Source organism: Melanerpes formicivorus, unplaced genomic scaffold (assembly GCF_026170545.1).
Source record: "Melanerpes formicivorus ecotype bairdi unplaced genomic scaffold, bMelFor1.0.p_v2 SCAF_14, whole genome shotgun sequence".
Classification (NCBI taxonomy): Eukaryota; Metazoa; Chordata; class Aves; order Piciformes; family Picidae; genus Melanerpes; species Melanerpes formicivorus.
The window spans coordinates 9,573,847-9,600,083 of NW_027142366.1; the positions used below are offsets into that span (position 1 = coordinate 9,573,847).

At 43.8% G+C, this 26,237-nt stretch overlaps 1 protein-coding gene across 2 annotated transcripts in view; it reads right to left on the reverse strand.

Moving 5' to 3' along the window:
• Positions 1–26,237, reverse strand: part of LOC137445289 (multidrug resistance-associated protein 1) — an 82,148-nt gene that overhangs the window by 26,306 nt on the left and 29,605 nt on the right. For both annotated transcript variants that reach the window (XM_068146861.1, XM_068146862.1), the window contains exons 2-12: positions 15,712–15,888; positions 14,851–14,976; positions 12,970–13,107; positions 11,754–11,879; positions 7,775–7,836; positions 6,783–6,914; positions 5,535–5,762; positions 4,713–4,890; positions 3,841–4,002; positions 3,103–3,195; positions 259–462 (exon numbers count right to left, since the gene is read on the reverse strand). In XM_068146861.1, coding sequence (XP_068002962.1) covers positions 259–462; positions 3,103–3,195; positions 3,841–4,002; positions 4,713–4,890; positions 5,535–5,762; positions 6,783–6,914; positions 7,775–7,836; positions 11,754–11,879; positions 12,970–13,107; positions 14,851–14,976; positions 15,712–15,888 — 1,626 coding nt within the window. The remainder of the gene's footprint in view (positions 1–258; positions 463–3,102; positions 3,196–3,840; positions 4,003–4,712; positions 4,891–5,534; positions 5,763–6,782; positions 6,915–7,774; positions 7,837–11,753; positions 11,880–12,969; positions 13,108–14,850; positions 14,977–15,711; positions 15,889–26,237) is intronic.

A 26,237-nucleotide genomic window follows, 5' to 3' on the forward strand; every position in this document is an offset into this window, starting at 1 on the left:
GGGGCTTTGTTTTTAAATGCTTTAGTCATTAACTTTTAGAATACATTCAACCTGGATGTTGCTAAGTTTTGAAGAAAAGAGCAGTGCCTTTTCATACAGCAGGCAGACAACAACATTCAATTTCCTACCACTACCGAGGGCATTCTGACTCTTCCACTCATTACAAGAAAGAAGCCAAACCAAGCTTTTGAGCATTACCTTGGAAAGCAGGATCCCACAAAAGGAGAAAGAAACTTCTACACCATCTGTTTCACTTACCAAAAAAGGAGCACAAACCCAAGTGAAGGTTGCCATTGCAGCGAGGTAAGCAGATTTTTTTAGGACTTTGAGTTCTTTCTGTCTGATCTCTAATACCTTCTCTCTGAAGGCTAATTCCCAAGCATAAAGTTTTAGAACTTTAATACCATTGAGAATTTCATTCATCAGCTTAATTCTGTTGTCCTTGCTCTTCATTTGAGCCACCTAAAAACAACATTGAAAAAACAGTAATTAGCAGAGCACAATACCTGGCAGAGCCACAAAGTTCTCAGCTGTGTGTTTTGCAATGGCAAAATTTACCTCATTATCATCAAAAGCTTACTAGCTTCCCAAGCAGGAAATCTGAGATGCTATCTGAACAAACAAATATGCAGAATTACCAAGATGTTTTAAACCAATTAAAAGAATGCTTCATGCAACTAACAATCTGAAGCAAGAAGAAATCTGTGACCCTGCATCAGGGCTCAGGTTCCCTACAATATGCAGTAAGAAAACAAGCCACTATAACCAAGCTTCCGTGATGTGCAGTTTGCATCTAACCATAGACCAAACATGATTTTGCTTCATTTTCAGCACTATCAATGGCTTTTTGATAGTGCACTAAGGCAAAAAGCCTTTCACTCAGCCATAAGAAGGATGTCCATTGCTCAAAAGTTTGTCGAAGTATATTAACAAGGGCAGTGCAAAGCTGAAGTGATGTCATGACTCAGCACTAAGCAGAGCCAGCAGGCTGCACTGCCACTGCTATCCCTGGCAGTGTTGCTGTGACAGGGTAGATATCTGTACTTCTCCCAAGTGGAAACCAAATACCATGGTATATTTGGATAAACACCTTAAGTAAAAGGCCTTATTTAAATAAATCAGTGTCCTCTGACATTTGGCAAATCCAGTTCCTAGTGAAGTCTGCACCAGAAAGCACAGCATGGGGGCTGCTGGAAGTAGTTATTGCAAAAGAAAACATGAGAGTTTGAGTCTATATTTATGTGCATTCTCTTTAGCCAAGTCAAATAAAATTGAGTAGTGATCAAGAAGACCCAACAACTAACTCTTCTCCCTTCTCATCCCTCCAAGAAAGGAAGGCGGGAAAAAAGCAAAGAAGAGAGCAAGAGAAAGGAAGGCGGGAAAAAAGCAAAGCAGAGAGCAAGAGAAAGGAAGGCGGAAAAAAAGCAAAGCAGAGAGCAAGAGAAAGGAAGGCGGAAAAAAAGCAAAGCAGAGAGCAAGAGAAAGGAAGGCGGAAAAAAAGCAAAGCAGAGAGCAAGAGAAAGGAAGGCGGAAAAAAAGCAAAGCAGAGAGCAAGAGAAAGGAAGGCGGGAAAAAAGCAAAGCAGAGAGCAAGAGAAAGGAAGGCGGAAAAAAAGCAAAGCAGAGAGCAAGAGAAAGGAAGGCGGAAAAAAAAACAAGGAAGAGTGCAAGAAAAAGGAAGGCGGAAAAAAAACAAGGAAGAGTGCAAGAAAAAGGAAGGAGGAAAAAAGCAAAGAAGAGAGCAAGAGAAAGGAAGGAGGAAAAAAGCAAAGAAGAGAGCAAGAGAAAGGAAGGCGGAAAAAAAGCAAAGCGGAGAGCAAGAGAAAGGAAGGAGGAAAAAAGCAAAGAGGAGAGCAAGAGAAAGGAAGGAGGACAAAAAGCAAGGAAGAGTGCAAGAGAAAGGAAGGAGGACAAAAAGCAAAGAAGAGAGCAAGAGAAAGGAAGGAGGACAAAAAGCAAAGAAGAGAGCAAGAGAAAGGAAGGAGGAAAAAAGCAAAGCAGAGAGCAAGAGAAAGGAAGGAGAAAAAAGCAAAGAAGAGAGCAAGAGAAAGGAAGGAGGACAAAAAGCAAAGAAGAGAGCAAGAGAAAGGAAGGAGAAAAAAAGCAAAGCGGAGAGCAAGAGAAAGGAAGGAGGAAAAAAGCAAAGAGGAGAGCAAGAGAAAGGAAGGAGGACAAAAAGCAAAGAAGAGAGCAAGAGAAAGGAAGGAGGACAAAAAGCAAAGCGGAGAGCAAGAGAAAGGAAGGAGAAAAAAAGCAAAGCGGAGAGCAAGAGAAAGGAAGGAGGAAAAAAGCAAAGAGGAGAGCAAGAGAAAGGAAGGCGGACAAAAAGCAAAGAAGAGAGCAAGAGAAAGGAAGGCGGACAAAAAGCAAAGAAGAGAGCAAGAGAAAGGAAGGAGAAAAAAGCAAAGCAGAGAGCAAGAGAAAGGAAGGAGGACAAAAAGCAAAGCAGAGAGCAAGAGAAAGGAAGGAGGACAAAAAGCAAAGCAGAGAGCAAGAGAAAGGAAGGAGGACAAAAAGCAAAGCAGAGAGCAAGAGAAAGGAAGGAGGACAAAAAGCAAAGCAGAGAGCAAGAGAAAGGAAGGAGGACAAAAAGCAAAGCAGAGAGCAAGAGAAAGGAAGGAGGACAAAAAGCAAAAAAAAAAAGAGCAAGAGAAAGGAAAAAAAAAGGGGGAGGAGAGAGAAAGTTTAAAAAAAGCCAAAACCCAATCACCAACAACCACCCTCCCACCCCTCCAGCACTGCAACCACCATCCTGGAAATGTATTTCATGCACCAAGGCTCATTAAGCAGACAGTAGCTTACATTTGCACTTCAGTTCCTAGGCAGCAGGTTAAAAATTAAGCTAATTCCAATCCAGTGAGGAGGCACTGGAAGAAGCTGCTACCTTAGTCTGAACTACTGCAACATTATCAGACCATTATGCACCAATACACCCCGAGGCCGAAACAAACAGTGATTTGTTTATTCTGCATGCACAACATCTCTGACCTTTCTTTCTCTTCCCTCTAAGGAATAAATAGAGGGAGAGAAAAATAATTGAAAGGACAAACCTCAGGAACAAGTCAAAGAACAGAACATGTTTCTTAAACTCTGCTGCACATACCTGATAGGTTTTTGTCTTCATTGCCATCACAGCATTTATCGGAACCAGAAGGATCATGACAGCCACACCTGCCAGCACTGAAGGGCCTAAATTCTGAAAAGCAAGTCACTGTAAACATTTCTTTCAACTCATTTTGAAATAGCTTTCCAACCTCCTCTTCCCATTTCAAGAACAGAAGGATCAAGCAGGGACTTGGGTGAGAATAGTGATTTGAAAGAAACATCCATCTCTACCCCCAGAGACATAGATCCAGATCACTGTACATCTGTATCTGTGTAAGCATACAGAGATCATTTAATAGTTTCCAGTTTGTGCTGGATTGCCTGCTCTGAAATACAGACCAGCTCCTTGGGGATTTCATGACATTTCTGACTGAGAGTGAGAATCAGGAAGTGTCAGCCTGGTGACTCTCTGGACTAGAAAAATCAAACATCTCACATGGTGACTCTCAGTGCAGAACCAAAACCACTTTTCTTTACATCAAGGGACAAGTGAGATACTACAGATCCTACAGTCCCCTAAAAGATAGTAGCTGCCATCTGCATCTTCCCCATATACCCTCAGATGTGCAAATTAAGTGACCAAAGCAGCTCTACAAGGCTTCTAAACAAACATTTCCTCCACAGAATCAGTGTTAAACCCTCCAGTGATGTGAACACCAGCTGATGCAGTCATGACCATGGAAAGGAGTATAGGAAGCTGCCAAAGTCAAAGCAGGAAACAAGACACAATACTGACCTGCCACAGTAAGTACAGTGCTAATATCACCTGCAGAGGTGCAGACCAAATCATGTTTATATAGGTAGCCAAGTCCATGAATCTCTGAGCATCCACAGACATTAGATTCACAATCTCTCCCACAGTAGAAGTCTTTCTAGCAGAATTTGTGATAACAAGTGCCTAAGTACAGATAAAAAATTAAAACATCCCTAAGGCAACATGAAGGAAGACTTACTCATTTGCATTTTCTCCATAGAGTTCAACTGCTTCACAGAACTTCAGAACAAGAAGCAATCCTTCTCCCATTTCATATTCTGTTTACCCTGTTCATCTCACAAAACCTAAGTAGTGCAATTTGAGGCAAGAAGCTCAGTTTAAACTAACAGAGAATTAAAGACAACAAGCAATTGGGGTTACAGTGGGCTGGTGGCTTTACTGCTTGGGGGTTATTGTTTGCTTGCTGTGGGGGTTTTTTTCAGTGTGGAATTTTCACTTGTCACCCATTTTCCCTACACAGAGCCATCAGCCCATAGCTTTCCAAAATGTTCCAGCTTACTTCAAGATGAGGTGACAATGTTGCCAAGTCCCAAATGAAGCTGTAAATGTAGAAGCACCAAGTTTTGCAAAAACTGAGGCACTTTCACATCCCTAGATTAAATGAGGCAACGTTTCTTGATTGGCAGCAGAAAGAAGGTGCCTGAACTTTTAACCAGTAAGACAGAAAATTGCTCTAAAAGGCTTTTATTTATCTATTAGATTACTAATAAGAGTTCTCTGATTTGTATTAAGAGTGAGAAATCGACCTACCAGAGTCTAATTACTGTAATTATTCACACTTAGATGCCTTTGCAGTCCCTGAAAGGTACTGTGTCTTTAAAGGAAACACCTACCTTCCGGTAAATTACCCCCACAATAGCTGTTTTGAGCCTCATTCCAGTTACAAAGCAGATATGGAAATACTGGTGAAGAATCAGGGTCTGAAGACAGGCACTAACAAAGAGCAGCCCTGTGTAAAAGTAGCCTTGCCAGTTTGGAGCAGCTTTGTTATTTACAAAGTTGATCAGCAATCTGTGGAGAGAGGAATTAGTTCTCTTGAGATCTTGCAAATCAAAATGAAATGCCAAGGTTACAAACCTTTGATTCTTCCAAACATTCTAAGTGTCATGCAAGTACCCAAAGTACCAAACAATTAAACACAAGCAAACTCCTTCAGAAACTGGAGATGATTTTACACTAACACACATCACTCCATCCTAACAATGTGCTCCTTTAAACCATCAAGTATCACATACCATACATGTACAGCATTCTCCTGGAGCTCACAAATCTCCTATTTCCTCCAGCTAAAACACAACTGCTCGCAGTTGATTTACTACTTCTCACCTTAAAGCAACAAAATGCCTACCCCCTTAGCTCTTTGTTGCTTCACACACTGTGACTTGTAGTCCCACTACCATTACAAGTTAGATTTAAATAAACTCTACAAGTATTTTTATTGTGTTGATGCCTGACCTTCCTAGTGTGGGAAAGGAACACAAAATGTCAGCTGTTTAAATGCACAAAGTGATAAACTGAAAATCAATGAAGCAAAAGAATCTGTGGCTGTGGTCTCCCATTTGCATGGCAACTCTTCCCCACAGCTGAAAGCAAAGCAGTGTGTTTGTAAATTGTCTGCATACTTTTAATACAATCAGGATGTATCGAGGTCTTACTTCAGAATTTCCGGGCCTGCAAACATCAAGAGATCATGTGCAGCTTTAAACAGGAAGCTCATGAGAAAATATGGTCCAAAGGTTTTATATAACACCTTGAATAAAGATGCTTCAGAGCTCTTCTGAGATGGTTTTATAATCAAAGCCTCAGCCTCTTCTGTCACATCACCACCTGAGTCGCTCGGTTTTGGCGGCTTTTTGGACGAGTACAACATATTTAATGGTTGCCTGAAACAAGAGCAGGTATAATATGTGGCCTCAATTCAAACATAAAGCCAACTGAAAAAGTGCACAGGCTACAAATGAGATGCTTATGAGCTGTTTACTGCCCTTCTTAATAGTTTAACTGGATTTTTCTGTCAGTCAAACATTGTTTCATCACTCAGCCTTAGCTAAGTAAATTGGCCTTTCAGAAACGGTCTTTGTAGGAACAGGAAACACTCCTGTTGGATCTCTCCCTACAGGTGTGCCCTGAGGAACAAGGAACAGGGCTGTAACCTGTGCTAAACTTAAAAGTGCCCTCTTTTTCTAGTGTCCAGTAGGCTGCACTTTCATCAAAAGCAAGGCCTCACTACGCCACCAGAGCTGCAGTCAGACTTACACCAAGTCATCCTCAATGGGCTGCACAGATTCATTCCCTGTGCCTGGCTTATGACAAGCTACATACTTCTGACCTTCTGAGCTGCATGTGAAAACACACTGTGGAAGCAAGCAAGCCATTCCCCTCCAATGAAGGGGGTGCTTCTGTTTGCTGCAGGAAGGGATGATGCAAGTAGGATAGAAACTGCAGGCATGCAGTCTAATTTTAGTCAGCTGGCTTGGGTGCCCAGGCTCCCTATATAGTCCAAGGAAAGAAATAAGCAGCTCACTTTTACACCCTGAACTGCCCTCCTGAGCCTTCAGTAACTACAGAGGGAGCCCAAGCTCCTAAATTACAGGACTGAAGTTTGATTATGTGAAAATATTTCTTCCCCAGGGAAAGGTCACACAGCAAAAGCAACAACCATCAGCTTCAGATTGTGACAGACTAAGGCAAAACGTGACACAGCTCATCATCAAGCAGACACTCAACACCCTGCTTGGTCCTCGTTTTCCATGCACACAAGGCCAAACACAGAGCTGCCACTTGGGCCTTACAAAAGCAGGGTTGATAACAAATGAGATACACCTCTAAGTAGAGGCTGAGTAACTTGAGCTTTTGAACCTCCACATCTTGGAAGAACTGCTAGCCAACATAACTGAACTTACCTCTTGGTCTTTGCCCACTCTTTTGCCCAGTTTCTAGCCAAACCTGGCACTACCTCCTCTGATGTGTCCTCTTTATTTAATGACCACAAATCCTTGGCTTCCAAAGGTCTCCGATAGCCCTGAATCATCAACCTGTGCCAGAAATAATCAGCACTACATGGTTAAGAACACTAGAGATGTGTGCATATATAAATACATATATAACTTATACCAAGCCCCAAAACTGAGCCAACTCTCCACAGAAATGCATGCACAAGTTGGTACTTGCAGCAACACAGATCTGGATGCTGAAGTACACATCCTCCTGTCTTTACTGTGAGAATTAGACATCAAAACATTTAAGGATCCAGAATATGCCACTGAATTCAAATGTCAGGGAACTTAAAAGAAAGGGTGAAGTGATCTCATTTGAAAATCAGCCAGGCAATTAATATTACCATGTCTACTAAGTTTCAAAATCTTTATTAGCCTTTCATTTCACCAAGCAATTCCTTTCATCTCGCTTTCTGTTGGAACTCCGGCCAACTATACACCGAGACAGTTTTACATGGCTCTGTGTTTTAACTCACAAGAACATGTGTTGTGATCACATCATACAGCATAACTACAGCTAAGTTAACCAAAAAAAACCACCACCAAAAGCCCTCTTGGACAAGAAGAGCTAACAGGTTTTAACGCCTTCGTTTCCAAATACCACAGATGATTTCTAGCTGCTTCTATTTCCCAAGTATTTTGTATCATTATTATATTCTTTCAAAAGCACACCAGATATACACTGGCAAAATCTATAATAAAGACCCTGCAACAGAGGCTGTAAAAAAGATTCATCAGATGGGGGGGTGGAAGGAATCAAGTTAATCTATGTAAAAAACCAACCAGCCACAACCACCGAGATTATTAATGTGTGAATGTTGCTAATTCAACTCTGAAAGCAGGACACTAAAATGCCAACTGACATTTAACTGGTGCTTTATGCATTATCTTGACCTTACCCAGTGATCCACCAGAACGTGATTCTGGAGAGGAAAGAAGCACTGAACTCTGGACATGGGTTCTAAAGGAGAGAAAAAGAAAACAGTTCACATACAGAAGGAGTGATACAGGGCCAGAAGAAACAAACCAGGCAGAAAAGATGCTTTTATTTATAGGGTTTTTTTCACATTACTAAACTTGTCATTTGTGCTGTTGAAAGCTTCGTCAGAAAACACAAGCACAACTTCAAGGCTGTCAGCAGAACAGAGCATTTAGAATAGAATAAACCAGGCTGGAAAAGACCTTTGAGATCATCAAATCCAACCTATCACCCAACACCATCTTATAAACTAAACCATGGCACCAAGTGCCTCAGCCAGTCTCTTCTTAAACACCTCCAGTGATGGTGACTCCACCACCTCCCTGGGCAGCCCATCCCAATAGCAAATCACTCCCTCTGTGAAGAACTTCTTCCTAACATCCAGCCTAAACCTCCTCTGGTGCAGCTTGAGACTGTGTCCTCTTGTTCTGGTGCTGGTTGCCTGGGAGAAGAGACGAACCCCCACCTGGCTACAGCCACCCCTCAGGTAGTTGTAGACAGCAATAAGGTCTCCCCTAAGCCTCCTCTTTGGGACACAGGATTAAGCAGCGCTCCACATCAACAACACAACAAATAGTGGAGGGAATTTTCTAAGACAGGGCACTGGGACATGGCACTTGAAGCCATGGTTTAGTAGTCATGAGGTCTTGGGTGACAGGTTGGACTTGATCTTTGAGGTCTTTTCCAATCTCACTGAGTCTAAGACAGTGCAGGCCAGAGTCTCTGCAGACATCACAATCACTGTCTGCCTGTGCCATAGGAGAACAGAAATATGTGAAGTGGGTAGCTAGCCATAAATGAAGAATTCAGCCCTCCTGTTCTAGCAGGTAAGTGCTGTGACTTCATCAAAACAGATGCACAAGTTTAAACAAAAAGTGGCAAACTCCAGGAAAGCAACCCAAAACAGCCCCTAAACCCCTGCACCTTACTCATCAGGCAGCACAGCACACTTCAGGTTATCGTCTCCTAATACGGCTGGTTGAAAACAGCAGACAGCAAGGCTGGAATCATTTCAAATGCATTTAAGGCAATCCACTTGCAGAATTTCAGTGCAGATTTCTCTTCCCTCTCTCACTGCTCTGAACAGCATCTAAAGAATGCTAAAAGCAGCCACTCCAGGGGCATAAAACCTGCTGTTTTTATCACCAACTGTAACTGGAGCAGCTGAGGTATTTCTGTCCACAAAAATCCCCAAATATCACCAGAGTACTGCAATTAAAACAGAGCCAAGCATTTCCAAGATGTGCATTTTCCAACCCATGTTTACATGGCCTGGCTTCCCCACTTAGCTCTCTTCAAGTGTGTTGCAATCAAGCTATGCAGCAAAACAGACTCCTGCATTCCCTCTTCATCACAAAGCTTCTGCAGCCTTGTAGGGAACTTTAAGAGCAGGTATGAGAGGTGCTTTTTTTGGAAAGGGATAAGGGTTCCACATTTCCAAAGCACTTAACCACTTGCAACAAAATGATTGCAAGCAAATCCAGCACCATCAACGGAGAGAGATTTTACACTCAGAGAAGTTAAAGCAAGACGAGAAAACAGCAGGGGAGGAGACTACTTTCAAGCCACCCTGACATTGCCACCAGACAGACTTCTCCTTCAGTGAACAAAGGAAACCCTCTCAACTTCAGCAACAGTTCAAAATATGCTGGACTATCCAGAATCTAATTAAATCTACTTTCAGGTGGAAACTCTGAAGAGTCCACTAGATCCTGTGCTACCAAAATCTGGACTTTAAAGCAAAAGTTTAAAACATCAGATTACAGATGATACAGAAAGAACTATTAATCCTACTGACAGTCCTGCCAGACAGAATGAAGTCAAGTTGTAACAAATCCAGACTCCTGTATTGTAATCACAGTGAAAAGAAGAGGCAAAACATTGTTTGATTCTATACACGTCAGCACCTACATCTTTGAAACTTCACTGTAGTTTTTTGGGTTAAGTAAACCCATAACAAAATTTGACTCAGGATCTACAAATATTTCTGGTTTGGAAATGCTTGGCAGAAGGGAACCAAGCAGAATTTAAGGCTGATTAATGTGACTTCCTTTGTTCTTTCCCCATGGCAACACTCAATAAACACACCACTCGGGAGAAAAGAAGGTTAGGGTTTAAAGTCTTCATTATTTCCTAGAGGCACTCCTAGAAATACTCAAAAGAAAAAACAAACCACTGTGGTCTCAAAGCACATTGTAATTACTGTAACCATGATCAAAGCAGAAAAGGTTTCCCTAAATCTACAGAATCCTGTCAAATACATTTGAGCCCTGAATGAGATGAAAAGAACCCAAAGATTAAGAGGATCCACAAGTTCAGCAGCATACTCCTCCCTCCAGACATAGGCATACAGACTGTCTGCCAGTGGTATGCAGAGCAACACTGGCACACTGGATATGACCAGAGAAGGTGACTGTGGAATTCAGTAAGTGCAAATGGTTAGGGACCTATTCCACAGTTGCAACATCAGCATTTATTTTACACCTTCCTTCATCAGTCAGTACCACCTAACCTCCATCAAATCAGAACTACATCTTATCAAAAAATACAGAACTGAAACTTCTCAACTTGGAAGATCCAAACTCCAGGCAGCAACAGGAGTCACTCATAGTTTCATAGTTTCATTCAGGGTTGGAAGGGACCACAAGGATCATCTAGTTCCAACCCCCCTGCCATGGGCAGGGACACCCCACACTACATCAGGCTGCCCAGAGCCTCATCCAGCCTGCTCTTAAACACCCCCAGGGACGGGGCCTCGACCACCTCCCTGGACAACACATTCCAGGGTTTCACCACTCTCATGGTGAAGAACCTCCTCCTCACATCTAGCCTGAATCTCCCCACCTCCAGCTTCATTCCATTCCCCCTAGTCCTATCACTACCTGAGATCCTCAGAAGTCCTTCCCCAGCCTTCCTGTAGGCCCCCTTCAGATACTGGAAGGCGACAATGAGGTCACCTCGGAGCCTTCTCTTCTGCAGACTGAACAGCCCCAACTCCTTCAGTCTGTCCTCATAGGAGAGGTGCTCCAGCCCTCTGATCATCCTTGTGGCCCTTCTCTGGACACGTTCCAGCACCTCCACATCCCTCTTGTAATAGGGGCTCCAAAACTGGACACAGTACTCCAGGTGGGGTCTCACCAGGGCTGAGTAGAGGGGGAGGATCACCTCCCTCGACCTGCTAGCCACACTTCTCCTGATGCAGCCCAGGATCTGATTGGCTTTGCGGGCTGCAAGTGCACACTGAGAGCTCATGTTGAGCTTTTTGTCCACCAGCACCCCCAAGTCTCCACTCCACTGTGACTTGGGTCTAGCCTGGGGCTAAGCAAGCAGTACAAAGGTGCAGCACCCCCTGTGTCACTTTAGATCCATGCCATACAGCTAGAGCCTAGAGTTGAGAACCTAAGCAAAATAAATAAATATTGATGTCTACATCCAGACCACCCTCTGACATTAACTGCTTCTGCAATTGAGCTGGTTAAAGTTTTGCTTGGCACAAGAGAGGTAAATATGGAAAGCAAATGCAGTTTTCCAGGTGTAGATCCTCAAGAGAACACACATCCTTCAGCGTTCCTGCCTGCTGAATGCTACCAGATGACTAGGAGGCAGCACTTCAACCCAATACTGCCTACCAACTGCCTCTGAATATAAACACATCCGACCTAACCTTCAGGGATGCTATTCAGGAATGACTGGAGCAGCATCTCTGCTCTTTCTCTTAAATGCAGCCCACCCTGTTTTGCATTTTGTGGGCTTCATCTGCATCACCAACTAAAGATTAGGAAGAACAGTCCATGGCAAACAAGTTAACAAGAACTGAATGATTGGGCATCTGACAGACTGGCATTGTACAGAATATTGCCTGCACGATGCCCAGCAGCCAGGATGAACTGAACACTTACAGGATCATTTATTGTTTCAGAAAACAGAGGTGGTCGTTCTGGAAAACAGCACAGGATGAGCTGCACGAGCAGCAGGACGAAGTAGATGCAGAAGGTGACATAACGGAAAGCATCCACTTTAGCACCCTGTAAAGGAAGGCAGCATTCCAGTTAGAAGGCTTGAGGAATTTCTTTAAAACAACATGTTACTCAAACACAAACCAGCTTCTTACTGTGAATCCTGTAAACTGTCACACTACCCACACACATGCAAATTGAAGTCAATGCCTATTTTGGTAAAGGGGAGGTAAAGAGAGGAGGGGAGCAGATGAAAGATACCAGTTATTTTTGACCAGTCACTGCCATGAACACACAAGCATGAACTTCCTCCATAGAGAAGTTCTCTTTAAGACACACTTTGCACCAATGCAGTGTGCCCCAATTTGAAGTCAAGGTATTCTTTACAGGAGTAAGGCATGTATGCACTGGGTAGGATAGAGTTTTCAAAGCCAATCTGTTAATTAGCGTGCATATAGGAATCTAATTAGAGGAGCCAGATTTAGGTTACAGTTTGTGCTGTACTCAAATTCCAGAGGTTCTTTCATTTTTTAGACTGGGACTGATACATAAAGTACAATCCACAGAAATCAAAGACCAGGGGCAGGTGAACACACACACACCCCCACCACCACCAGTGAAATATCACTCCAACAGCTAAAGACAGAAGTTGGCTGGAAGTTCTCATAATTCACTGCATGGCTTTAGTGTTCCAAGAAACAGAAGTGATAAGTCAGTTTTAGGCAGCTCCATAACCAATCTCATCTTTCAGGTGGCCTTACTATAGCACAGACCGACATAAAAGTATTTCAGGTGCCCGTTTTCCTCTTGTCTCAGCAGCTCAGATCCCATGAACACCACCAGCAAGTGCTCCAGGAAATTCACCGCACAGCCAACAGGAAGAAGGAGGCGTAAGCTCCCAGAAGCTTCCGGTCAAGCATCACACACTTCCAGTGCACCCTAGCAGACACAGCCCCTTTGCAGCAGCTCCTGCTACAGTTCAGATCACTATGAATTTCACCAGCCATCAAGTCTTGCTTGTTTTGCTTTCGTAACTCAAGGAACAGAGGTATGCTGAACAGGTCATTAACTGCCTCGACTGGCGTCATCGGCAAGCAGCTCCTCCGCTCCCGCAGCACATGGGACTATTTTCACCTGGACGAGGCTAGCAATCACTTACCGGATTTAAGGCATCTATTATTTTGGATCTAAAAACCACCGTGGCACATGCCAGTGAGATGAGCCAGAAAATCATCATTACACCTGAAGACTGGACTCCTTTTATTCTTTCATACTGTATTAAAAATGTGGCAATCAGCTGCAGACAAATAAAATAAACATGTAGTTACAAACTGTGTTGAAGTGTGCTTACTGAACACTTCAAATACAGTAACTCACAGACATTCCAACAGCCAGAGCTTTTAAGTGTGATTCAAAAATATGTTTCAATGGGAAGTTCTCTGCAGCAGCAAGGATAAGTGGACAAAAAAGAGAAGAGGAATACATATTGCATAGAAGTAAATGATGACATGCACAAAAGCACTGGCAAAATTTGCTTGGCTACTTTTACCTTCCTGGTTCTACATCACAGTATCATTAAGGTTGGAAGAGACCTCAAAGATCATCGAGTCCAACATATCACCACAGACCTCATGACTAGACCATGGCACCAAGTGCCACATCCAATCTCATCTTGAACACCTCCAGGGATGGCGACTCCACCACCTCCCTGGGCAGCACATTCCAATGACGAATGACTCTCAGTGAAGAATTTTCTCCTCATCTCAAGCCTAAACTTCCCCTGGCACAGCTTGAGACTGTGTCCTCTTGTTCTGGTGCTGGTTGCCTGGGAGAAGAGACTAACCCCTTCCTGGCTCCAGCCACCCTTCAGGTTGTTGTAGAGAGCAAACCAAATGCAGTTACAGTATAGTGACACTGTACACTTTGCAGGTGTTTCCTGACTATTTTTTCTCTTTAAATACAAAGACTTTTTTTCCCCATACAAGCCATGATGCCAAACAACAGCGACCAAATATTACTCAATTTCTGTATTTTGTGTGTTTTCAGAGTCTTTTAGGAAGCTGCTATGACTTGGTAATCTCACTGGGCTGCTTAGATGTGCATTTTCAATCAGCCTGACAAAAGCTTGAAAACTGCATTATCAAATGACCACAAACCACTTAACAGCTCCTGCACCTGTCAGGATGTTTCAGAGTTGTTGGCTCCTCTGGTTTGTTTTGATTTTTTATATTATTGTGGTTACTGGAGGTGTTCAGGAGGAGACTTGACAGGGTGCTTGGTTGCATGGTTTAGTTGGTTAGGTGGTGTTGGATGATAGGTTGGACACGATGATCTTGAAGGTCTCTTCCAACCTGGTTTATTCTATTCTAAATGCTGTGTTTGTTGCTGCTGCCCATCCCCTTCCTGAGTAACATCTTTAGTAAGCACCAAGCCTGTGATAAATATAAGGCAACTGACAATAAATGAATAATAAGGCAGATGCAGAGATTCTGGTGCCAAAGCAGACAATACTTGTGCATCTAGACAGAAGGAGGTAGCTGGGGACACACAAGTACCTCGGGTGGCACTGAAGATTTTTCCACCCTGCTACCAAATGTAACAAAGAAAACAAACACTAAGAGAATGGTACAGACAAGGAGTTTGTCACAGATACTCAACATGCCTTCAGCTGACTTTTACCAAGTTTAGTGTGGTTTGTATTAACTAGGGTTAGTCAGTTCTCTCAGTTTGATTTCTCCACCCACGCTTTAGTCAGGCCATTAAATGAACTAAATACCTTTAGCCTAGCAAAACAAGGCAGGACAACTAGCACCAGCTCGTGGGTTCAGATGCAGCACACTGAGCACAGCTGGGCTGGGAGCGCTTCCTAGCTTTTATTAGAAGAAAGCAGACATTCCTGAGTCAGAGTTTCACAGAGCAACTGCAGATGAAGTCTGTATGTGAAGGTTGCAGCTTAAGGAATTATAGCAGTGAATAAGGCTAAGATGTGTGCTAGTGCCTAAGGGTTTGCATGAGCAAAAGGCACAGCAGCAGGACTCACCATTGTTATACCCAGCACTGTAGGGCTAACCAGGTAAAACGGTGCTTGAGATATGTTTTGACTTCTTTCCCAGAAAGAGTAGAAAACGTCTGCCCAGCAGACCAGCCACAGCATTAGGCCCAAAGCCTGCAATACAGAAGAGTATTTCACACTCCAGTTTACAGAGATGGGGCAGCACAATCTACACATGAACACCATGTCTTAGGAGTCGTCATAATCAGATCTCCTCTTTTGAGCAATTCCACAACAGGCACAAAAGAAAAATCACTTGCCTTTACCTATAGGATCCCCCCACTGGAAGAAAAAAGTTTACTCATTTACACTACCACATAATTCAGTGTATTCTGAAACACAAAGAAGCTCGTGTACCTCGCTCCTGAATAACAGACTGCAGAGACAAAAGCTCTCCAATACTCCATGCTACTAGAGTCCTTAAAATGTTTCACTTAGTCTACAGGGGGGATTAGGAAAACATTAACTGCCTGTCTCACAGTACAAGGAGAACACCTGCAGCGTTTCTAGAAATCTATGCCATGTAACTTACGAAGCTGACAGGACAATAAAGGTCTTTTATTACTGCAGCAACAGCCTCGAGATTGAGCTGCCTTAAAAAGTCTTCTCCAACTGGTGTTACCAAGGATTCACATGCTTTTTTGTCAGAGTGTATTTCATAAAGCCTACTGTACTGATAAAAGGGCAACTCAAATACACAAGGCTTGGAAATCAAACACAAGCAGAACAAGTAAGTTACAGCTGAAGTGCTCATTGATGCTCAACAAAAACAGTGTGCTAAAACACACCTGAAAACAGATTCAAACACGCAGGCAAGCTCAGTAAGATGCACCTAGAAAGCCACCTTACCGTCTTGGCTTTGTTGAGGTTTGACATTTGTATGTACCCCCTGTCATGGCAGCGAAGGTACAGGTAGTACACAGGGAAGCAGACCCATAGGTAAATGCAAGGGATCCACACCAGGACTGTGTTCTGAAAGCATGGGGTGAAGTCTGGATTTTCTGTGTGCCATGTCAGGTTCCAGTCCTGGGAAGAGAAAATAGAATAGAATAAACCTTTATTTAGAATAAACCAAACCAGGTTGGAAGAGACCTTCAAGATCATCGCATCCAACCCATCAACCAACCCAAACCACCTAAACAACTAACCCATGGCACCAAGCACCCCATCAAGTCTCCTCCTGAACACCTCCAATGATGGCGACTCCACCACCTCCTTGGGCAGCCCATTCCAATGGGCAATCACTCTTTCTGTATAGAATTTCTTCCTAACATCCAACCTGAACCTCCCCTGGTGCAGCCTGAGACTGTGTCCTCTTGGGAGGAGAGACCATCATCCGCCTGTCTACAACCTCCCTTCAGGTAGTTGTAGAGAGTGATAAGGTCACCCCTGAGTCTCCTCCTCTCCAGGCTGAGCAACCCCAGCTCCCTCAGTCTTTCCTCATAGGGCTTGTGTTCCAAACCCCTCCCCAGCTTTGTTGCTCTTCTCTGGACTCGTTCCAGCAAGCAACCTCCTTCCTAAACTGAGGGGCCCAGAACTGGACACAAGACTCGAGGTGTGGCCTAACCAGTGCGGTGTATAAGGGCAGAATGACCTCCCTGCTCCTGCTGGCCACACTGTTCCTGATGCAGGCCAGGATGCCATTGGCCCTCTTGGCTGCCTGGGCACACTGCAGGCTCATGTTCAGCCTGCCATCGACCAGCACCCCCAGGTCCCTCTCTGCCTGGCTGCTCTCCAGCCACTCTGACCCCAGCCTGTAGCACTGCATGGGGTTGTTGTGGCCAATGTGCAGAACCCAGCACTTGGATGTGTTCAATCTCATGCTGTTGGATTCTGCCCATCTGTCCAGCCTGTCGAGGTCTCTCTACCCTCCAGCAGATCAACTCCTGCCCCCAGCTTGGTATCATCAGCAAATTTACTGATGATGGACTCAGTGCCCTCATCCAGATCATCAATAAAAATTATAAAGATAGGAGAAAGACAGGAGAAGTTAAAGAAGAAAATAATGAACTCCAGTATTTGAAAGAAGAAATGGCCACTATCTGCCTCCTTCTGTACCTTTTCTGGTGCAGCTACACTTGTATTAAACTGTCTCCATTCTGTGATGTATCTGATTTTACTGCATTTTTTGTAGCTCAGGAATGCTAAACACTCAAAAGACAACAGTCACTTCTGTTGGTTACACACCACTACCACAACATAACTCACTCAAATGGAATACCTTGAAAAGTACTTATTGGAATCTTAAACAGTATTAATCAAGGATTTCCACATTACTGTTGTGGAAAACTAGTATGAGAATGCCAGCTCTCTCCCATTATGACAGGGAATATCACTATCATTGCAGAAATCTAACATGGGAATGCCATTCTAACCACTGCCTACCTACACATAAATACATATTGCATTGCCAAGTCAGTGTGGAAACATTATTTGGCACACAGTAAAAGTGAAACACCACAAGACAACATCACTTCACTATTTATGAAGTAGTCTCACAGCCCCCAAGCAAGTTAGGGAAATCTCTTGAAGGCCAATTTTACCTTAAAACTACTGAGTCTGCTGTAAAGTTATAGCAAGGGACACTTCAGTGAAGTGCTGTAGGTTTCTGACCCTCCAGCAGAATGACATAATACAGGGATCACTGCTGCAGATGCATTGCAATATTTGATAGCCAAAGCATAGCTCATAGGCTTCAGTTTTAAAGCCACACAGCCCAGAGCAGCAGTCCTATGCCCAAAGGCTCATCAACTAGTGTCATTTTTCAGCTGCAAAGCATTTTTTCCAGTTGCACCACTTCCAACTGCACAGAATACCAGTGCCACTACTGGGACATAATGGCAGTCAGTAATCCTCCTCCTCAATAAAAGCCTGAGCTGGTCACAGAAGTAAGTGCCATTGTCCACATTTTATAGATGAGGAGACAGAACCAAAAGGAGTTGGAGCATCTAACCCTTCTATTTCAACATCAAAGCTGGAAACACATCCCACTGTCCAGAATCACCACACTTTGATCATTATTTGCTTCATATTCCACTGATTAAACAGCTTCAAATGTAATTACAAAGAGAGGAAAATAGATCTAAGCAGATAAAAGCTGCAAACATGTCAATTTGAGGCTAACCAGACGTTATTTTATCACAGAACACATTCCCCCTTGAATCTGAGCATTCCATATTAAGATGTTCTGAGGGGGTTTTTGTTGGTTTCTTTTGGAGGGCAGAGGGAAGGGGTGTAGGCTTTTGGGTGCTTGATTCAGTTGGCTTTTTTTTTTTGTTGTTTTAGAGAGAGAGAGGAAAGAAATAAAAAACCCTACAAACTTCTTTTGAAAATGTATAAATGAAAGTATTTCCTTCCCTACTTCCCTCTCAGTTTCTGTCAGTATCTAGGACTTCTTTCTGAGTTAGATACAAGAGTATGCACAGGGGGCACATCTGTTATTTTTCCTCCACTAATTCCACATCATTCTTAAAAGTTCTTCTCACTTCCAACCTTTTCTTATGTGCCAGTTTAACCATGAAGAAATACCTACATACATCTCCACACTTTATACAGCTAGTTCAAGGAAATTAACACTGGTAAAGCATAAAAATGCCCAGCTGTGTTTCAATGCACCTGCAGAGGAGTCAGGTAAGCTGTTGGTGAGAAGGCTGGGGATGCCAGACGCTGTAGACAAGCCACATGCTTGTTAAGTCCCCTGGCTGCAGACCATCATCAGACATTCAGCTGAGTCATCCTTACATTCAGCTGCTGCTCAAATGGGTTTGCCTTTCTAAGTCCCAGATGCTCTGCTGCAGCACAGCAGCCAAGAAAAAGTCTCATGACTCTGCAGAACAGTTTACAATTCACAAATTCAGATGGTTAATGTGATTACACAAGCACACTGACAGGATGTAATCAGCTTTACAAACAAACAAGAGCACTGACATCATTTACTGAGTACACTTCTGGAGACCCACACACTGCTTAAGAAAGTGACTGTCTCCTTTCCAGGGTTTTCCAAATGTTTGCTGCAAAGTGAATCAGGCAATCACCAGAAAGGACAAAGCTGGTGATGCACAACCAGGTGGCTAAACAAAGGTGCTGCATGCATGGCTGCTAGGCATATTGGCTAGAGCACATTCTGAACACATACAAGAGTCAAATGAAAGACTGCAGGTCGGCAAGTTACCTGGAAGTGTTTCTGCAGGCAGGCAGGGGGTACAGTGAAATGGTACTCGAGGATTAAGAATGGCAAGTGGGGACAAATGGGCAGTTTGGACTAAGATTACTGCTAGGATTTAACAGCTACAGCAGGAGAAACAGTTACACACAGGGGAGGTGCAGAAACCCCTTTTTACAGTCCTTTCAGATGGCAAAAGGCAAGGAAAGCAAGCATGAAGAGAGACACATGGTGGTATCTTTTCCTATTCATTCCCTAGGAATAGTTCTCTAAGGTTATGTCTACACATGGCAAAAAGTAGCCCAGACAGGATTAGAGCCATAAAGCAAATGCTGCTGAGCACCCAATGTCCTCACAAGACACCTTTCCAATAGGTTCACACAAGTCAAGTTGCTGGCTCCCTGCAGCCTGGCCAGAGTGCCCATCAGCCACTGGAGCACACTTCCCAGTTGATGCCTGTCCAAAAGGTACTTGACTGCTCTTAAGCAAACCAACAAGCAGGACAGAGGACTCTCAGGAGGTCACATCAGAAGCTAGCTCCAGTCTAAACTGAGATGTTAATGGTCTCAGAGAGCAAAGCCAGGAGGAAGTCGACCCACTACAAAAGCAAGGCATGACCTAAACTCTGCATGGAGAATCCCATGGCTCCATGAGCTTCAGCAGTGGGTGGAAAACGTGGCACCCTCCCCACGAAACAACCAAGCACTCAGTCACTGCTCAGTCACACAAGCCCAGGCAAGCCCTGCCAGTTTAGAGCACAGGCTTCTCCTTCACTTTAAACTCAGTTTCAGGGTTGTAGGTTTTTTCAGCACAAACCAAACTTATTTACAGATCAATGTAGAAGCATTCACAGAAGCAGGCCTTTGTATTAAGCAGTTAGCACACTAATGACATCTTTTCTGACTCAAGTTCTAGACACAGTATTCCAGCAAGTTCTAGTAAAGCCCTAAGTTGCCCCACTTTCACACCTCAATGACTAATGACAATTTTCATTCTGACTGATCAAGCTAACCTTTCTACTTTGAAAGGGAACATCAAATGACAGAGATCCAAGGATCCACTGAAAGCCTGCACAAACCACCAGCCTCCTGGCATGAAGGAGGAAAAAAAGGGCTAGGTGTGTAGCTGTCAGATGGTCTCACCTGGAAGCAGCCCTTCATTGAAGGTATGACTGCAGAAATCCACAAGAGAAGAATTCGTGTGAGCCAAGTTCCTTTCTTGGTACACAGTAGGAGAGTTTTAGTCTGGTTGAGAACCACATCACTGATGTTAAATAGTTTCAGGTTGGGTTTGGTTTCCTGGGGGGTTTATACTTTTAAAATCCCTGGACATTTGGAATGTTTCCTGAAATGGCAAATGGGCATTTTAAATTTATCTGACCTATTTCTCAGTTTTCATTTCATTGCCAGCACTGTGGCTGAAAAAAACTAAGAAGAAACCCAACCAGTCCACAGTTTCTGTGCCCAAAAGCACATTTTCTTTTATGGTACAAAAAAAGCTTCCTATCATGTTAGAAGTGAAACTCTCTCATTCCAAGAGCAGCAGAAAAGCTGTTTCATGTTCCACAGAATCACAGAGATCTATTCACAGGTAAACCAGTTCTTTAACAGTCCTTTAACTGAGGAAAACAAAGAACCCTGTTAATTCCCATCGAAAACATCAGCAACAGGAAGATAAAAACCTTGGCAACAGGACCATGAGACAAAGTTGCACCATGAAAGGTCAGTTATTCTGATTGCAAGGCAGCTGCATGCCTCCAGTGTGCCTGACCTGAGGAACAAGTCTTTGACCCTGGATGGGATCCTGAGGCTGGCTGGCTCTCCCCTGGCAGCCAGGAAGGCTGTGAAAGGAGCAGCCAGCCTTCGCCTGCTCTCACATCAATCACACTGCTTGACCCACAGCATATTTTAACATTCTGGCTGGCACAAATGGAGCGACCAGAACTGCTCAGATTCATGCCTGCTGTGCACAAGTGTGCTGGAGATGCAGGCTGCCAAGCACGTTGTTAAACCTACCTGCGTGAACCAGCTTAAACATTGCCACACACCTACATAAAAAATGGAATTACAAAAGCCCACTGGAATCTTAATACCACAGCCAACACTTACTCCTTCAAGTGGAGTTTGGCACTGCATCATTGTGTATCTACTACTTTGATATCACCCATAGAAGAACCACTTCCTTTGTCATACCATGATAGGGTTCCTCAACCTTATTTTCCTAACAGCACATGAAATATTTTTTCACTTCCTGGAATGCTTACAGCTACTAGATTGCAAGTAATTAGCACTCTCAGGCACTACCACTGCAACTGCAGCTGACAACTTCTATTATAATGCCATTATAGCTTTCTTGTTGGAATGGGAAGTCTCACCATTTGGCAGCTCTAGATATGGCATTAAGCTCCCTGGTGTAGCACCTACAAACCCAGGAGCTGACTCAACCATTCTGCCTCAGATGCTGAGACCATCAGCCTGTAGTTCACACAATCCAAGACAGCAAATTTCCTGCCTGCCTCTTCCCAGAGCAGAGATTTGCCTAATCTGAATGAGCCTACAGCTTCAGGTGAGCTTACTAGCATCAGTGACAACACAAGGTTGGGGGAGCAGAAATGGACCTCTCCCTTTAAGGATGTCTCAAAGGAACACTGCCCTTGCTTTGTAAGTCCCAAATACCACCAGTCTCCATCAAAACCAACAGTAAAAAGTTACACTGTTGACCACACTGAGAATTAAGGAAAACAATTAACTACCAATTGATCCAGACTTTGCAGTAGGCTAGGAGGTCTGTTTTCAAGTGATGACCCTAAAAGAGCTCTGCAAAGTTATTCATCTTGCCAAGTAAGTTTCATTCACAGAATCACAGAATTGTTAGGGTTAGAGGGGACCTCAAGGATCATCTAGTTCCAACTCCCTGCCGTGGGCAGGGACACCTGACACTAGACCAGGTTGCCCAGAGCCACATCCAACCTGGCCTTAAAAACCTCCAGGGACAGGGCTTCCATCACCTCCCTGGGCAACCTGCTCCAGGGTCTCACCACCCTCACGGTGAAGAACTTCTTCCTAATATCCAATCTGAATCTACCCATTTCTATTTTTTTTTTATTCCCCATTCAACTGAGCTTTACAAATTTTGAAGACAGACTGAGATCACATTCTCCAAACAGAGCAAATACAGCATCATTACTCTGCCATTCATGTTCTGAAGTCAGGTCATGAAACACACACCGAGGCTCACCATTTCTCTAAGAATATACATACAACAGAGCCTGTAACAAGCATACTACTACACCATCTTCACCAGCATAACACTTGCCCTGTTCAGGCTAAATCACAAGAGGTGACTGGTTGATAAAAAAAGCAAAAGAAATTCATACAAGAGAAACACTCCAGAATTGACACAAACAGACACCAAAAAAAGGCAGCAGAATCGCTCTCCTGCAGCTCCCATCTGCTCAGCAACACTCACAGAAACAAGCAGCAAGCAACACCACCTCTAACAGTGGCAAGCAAGGCACTAACTCAAGTATATGACTATGAGCAACCACTGCAAACTTCCCACTTAAAAATACTGTGCATAGTCCATTGAAATGATTTTGGAAAGGTTCTACCTGCACTAAAGAATCCAGTGGCTCTAGAACCAATTCCAGATGAAGGAAGCATAACCTGCAAGGACAAACATACCTTCCCCCCTTAGCTGAAGCTTTATTTCCTCCAGCCTTTTTTCTCAATGAACAAGGTCAGCCAAATGCAGGGATCTCCCTGTGACACACCAGAGCTGTTGGTGCAGCTGAAGTGAGTGCAGAATGCACAGGTGAAATGTATGTAAGGAACAAGTTCTTTACTATGAGAGTAGTGCACAGGTTGCCCAGGGAGGTGGTTGAGGCCCCTTCCCTGGAGATACTCAGGGTGAGGCTCGACAAGTTCCTGGGCAGCCTGGTCTAGTTGGGGATATCCCTGCTGAATGAGGGGAGGTCAGACTAGGTGACCTTTGGAGGTCACTTCAAGCCTGGACCTTTCCATGATTCATTCTATGAATGGCACCTTTGCTGCGATGCACACAAAGTCAGCTCACACTGCACTGAAGGACAGCTTTCAACACAATGGGAACTCCTTTGAAGTCCTATGCTAGCTACATGAAATTAGTGCTTTATTGGTTTACTGTATCACCTAAGGGTGCACTGTGCAAGCACAAAGTAGAAGAATTTAAAGTACAGATTTTACAGCAGTACCTTTCCAACAGCTCCTTCCTATGCTTAATGAAAGAGAGCCAGGAACGATTGTTTCATTTTTAGAACACACAAGTGGGATTCAACTGAAAAGTAAAATCCCCACAACCAGATACTTGCTTCCATTCCCAGACTCTAAAAACCACTTCTGCAAGGAGAAATGACAGATTTATGCTCCTGCACAGAACTGTGTCATTTACCACAAACAGTGGAACAAATGAACAGAGTGTGCCAGACTGCCGGTTTGTGGAAAGACTTCAGCTCCTCCCTTCACAGTCACGTCTGAGGACAGTTGCTCATATACCCACAAAGTTCTCAGGCATTTCTTCAGGCCAGTAACAACCCTGTAAGATCAGAAAGTTTCTGCCTTTTTGTTGTTCCACTGCCACAAAAGGTGAAATAAGAAATGTTAATGCTAATTAGCACAGTGGGATGTGAAAAATAGATTCAGATTTCCAACTCTCATGGAGATCATGTTCACTCACAGGATCAACAGCTTAGGGGCTGGGGAGATGGGGGTGGGTAATTACTACTACAGGAGAACTCAACCTACCATGCAGTTGAGGACCTTCTTGTACTTGATACTAGAGTCCTGGGGGTGGGGGAGTTCACCAAATGGTCAGAAAGCAAAACATTCTTCCTTATGAAACCATGAATGGAACAAAACAATTGCCATTAAATCTGAAGTTCATTGGTTAGGTTGCTAGCAGCAGCCAGGGAAGCAAGGAAAATGTAATGCAGACAAAGTTCAAAACATACAGATCTCCAATTAAGATTCTGATATGTCTGAATAAAAAGCCTTGCATCTCTTAGAAGCAAGCCTTCCAGCCTAGCCTTCCAGAATGCCACATTCAAATCAAGACCTCAGATAAGGGAAGAGACCATACCCCACCTCTTTTTCATAGTTTCATTCAGGGTTGGAAGGGACCACAAGGATCATCTAGTTCCAACCCCTGCCATGGGCAGGGACACCCTACACTAGATCAGGCTGGCCAGAGCCTCATCCAGCCTGCTCTTAAACATCCCCAGGGATGGGGCCCCGACCACCCCCCTGGACAACCCATTCCAGGGCTTCACCACTCTCATGGTGAAGAACCTCCTCCTCACATCTAGCCTGAATCTCCCCACCTCCAGCTTCATTCCATTCCCCCTAGTCCTATCACTACCTGAGATCCTGAGAAGTCCTTCCCCAGCCTTCCTGTAGGCCCCCTTCAGATACTGGAAGGCCACAATGAGGTCACCTCGGAGCCTTCTCTTCTGCAGACTGAACAGCCCCAACTCCTTCAGTCTGTCCTCATAGGAGAGGTGCTCCAGCCCTCTGATCATCCTTGTGGCCCTTCTCTGGACACATTCCAGCACCTCCACATCCCTCTTGTAATAGAGGCTCCAGAACTGGACACAGTACTCCAGGTGGGGTCTCACCAGGGCTGAGTAGAGGGGGAGGATCACCTCCCTCGACCTGCTAGCCACACTTCTCCTGATACAGCCCAGGATCTGATTGGCTTTGCGGGCTGCAAGTGCACATTGAGAGCTCATGTTGAGCTTTTTGTCCACCAGCACCCCCAAGTCTCTCTCCTCAGGGCTACTTTCCAGCCAGTCACTGCCCAGCCTGTGTTTGTGCCTGGGATTGCCTCGACCTTTGTATTCAAGTAATCCTGAAATCTAAGTTTTGTCCTTACAGTCTCATAACATCATCACAAAATAAGTGACGGGGTGAACATTAAAAAAAAAAACAAACAACATCATAAACAGGAGTCTTAACATTTTTAAATCATTGATAAAAATAAGATTATGGGGAAAGAATGCCAGTAAGTGTTTCTAATGACAGGAAAACATCCTTAATTTATCAGAATGTTTTCTATTAGAAATGGATTTAGCAAGACTTGAGTTCTCAACAACACCCCCTTGTCCAAAACCCAAACGCTGAGATTTCCTTCTGTTTACCAAAAGTTTAAATCTTCTGTTACAGACAGCACTGTGAGTAAAATGACAAGAGAAAAACCTCACAGTTTGCCTTGGTTTCCCCTTAGCCTAAAGTAAGAGGCTGGTGCTAACAAGTTGCCAGAGAAAGGAGCACCTGCAGCTGTGGAGTTTACAAGGGCTGATCTCTGTAATCCAAGAAGCTAAGAAACAATGAACTACACCCATTTTTTGTGTGTCCCGGAAATGTGAGACAGATTACATCAGCACTTGCAGAAATAAATGTTCAGCCTCTTTCTACAGACACCACTTCTGTACTCTGCTGTGCTTTCATTTCCTTTTTGCACCTTTGCAACAGCCTGCATATTAAGGTCAAACCACAGTGAAAAGTCTGAACACACCTGGGCAACAATCTTGCAAAGGGACCAAGATAACAGCTTCAGCGGGGACAAACCGTATCCGCAGCTACCACAGAGGCAAACAGTGAGAAAACAGTAATGCAGGGAATTCTGACTCTATTAAAAGTAAGCAAAAGGTCAGTACCCAGCAGCAGGCTGTTTAGAGATGTGACCCAGAATGACTCCAGTGCAACCCGGGTTAACCTTCAAGTAGTCCCAGTATAGCAGTGTAAACTGCACTGTAATTGCACAGAACAGCACAAGTTACTCAGCCTTGTGCTGGGGTTTCTTCCCTGTTTAGCTGTTCTGAACACTCTTGCAGTGACAGCTGTAAAATGACAGCTCATCTGTTATGAAAATCCCTATCAACAACAGACTATCAGGCTTCATTTTCCCTGAACTGGCCTATTCTGGATCAAGAGAAGGAAGTTTAACTTCTAATACAAGTTCAATCTCTAGGCACATTTAGACCCTTGTTTACATGTCTAACAAAATTCTTTTACAGGCTTAAATGAGAGAAAACTGACAAACAAACCTCTGGCTCTCATCACTTAAAAATCCAGCAGCAGCCAAGCTATGAGAATCAGACAACCAGCTGTTAAGGCACTGCCTTGTGTAAAAGTTTCTGCTTAATACCCTGCTACTGCTGCTCCTGTTTCAAATGCTG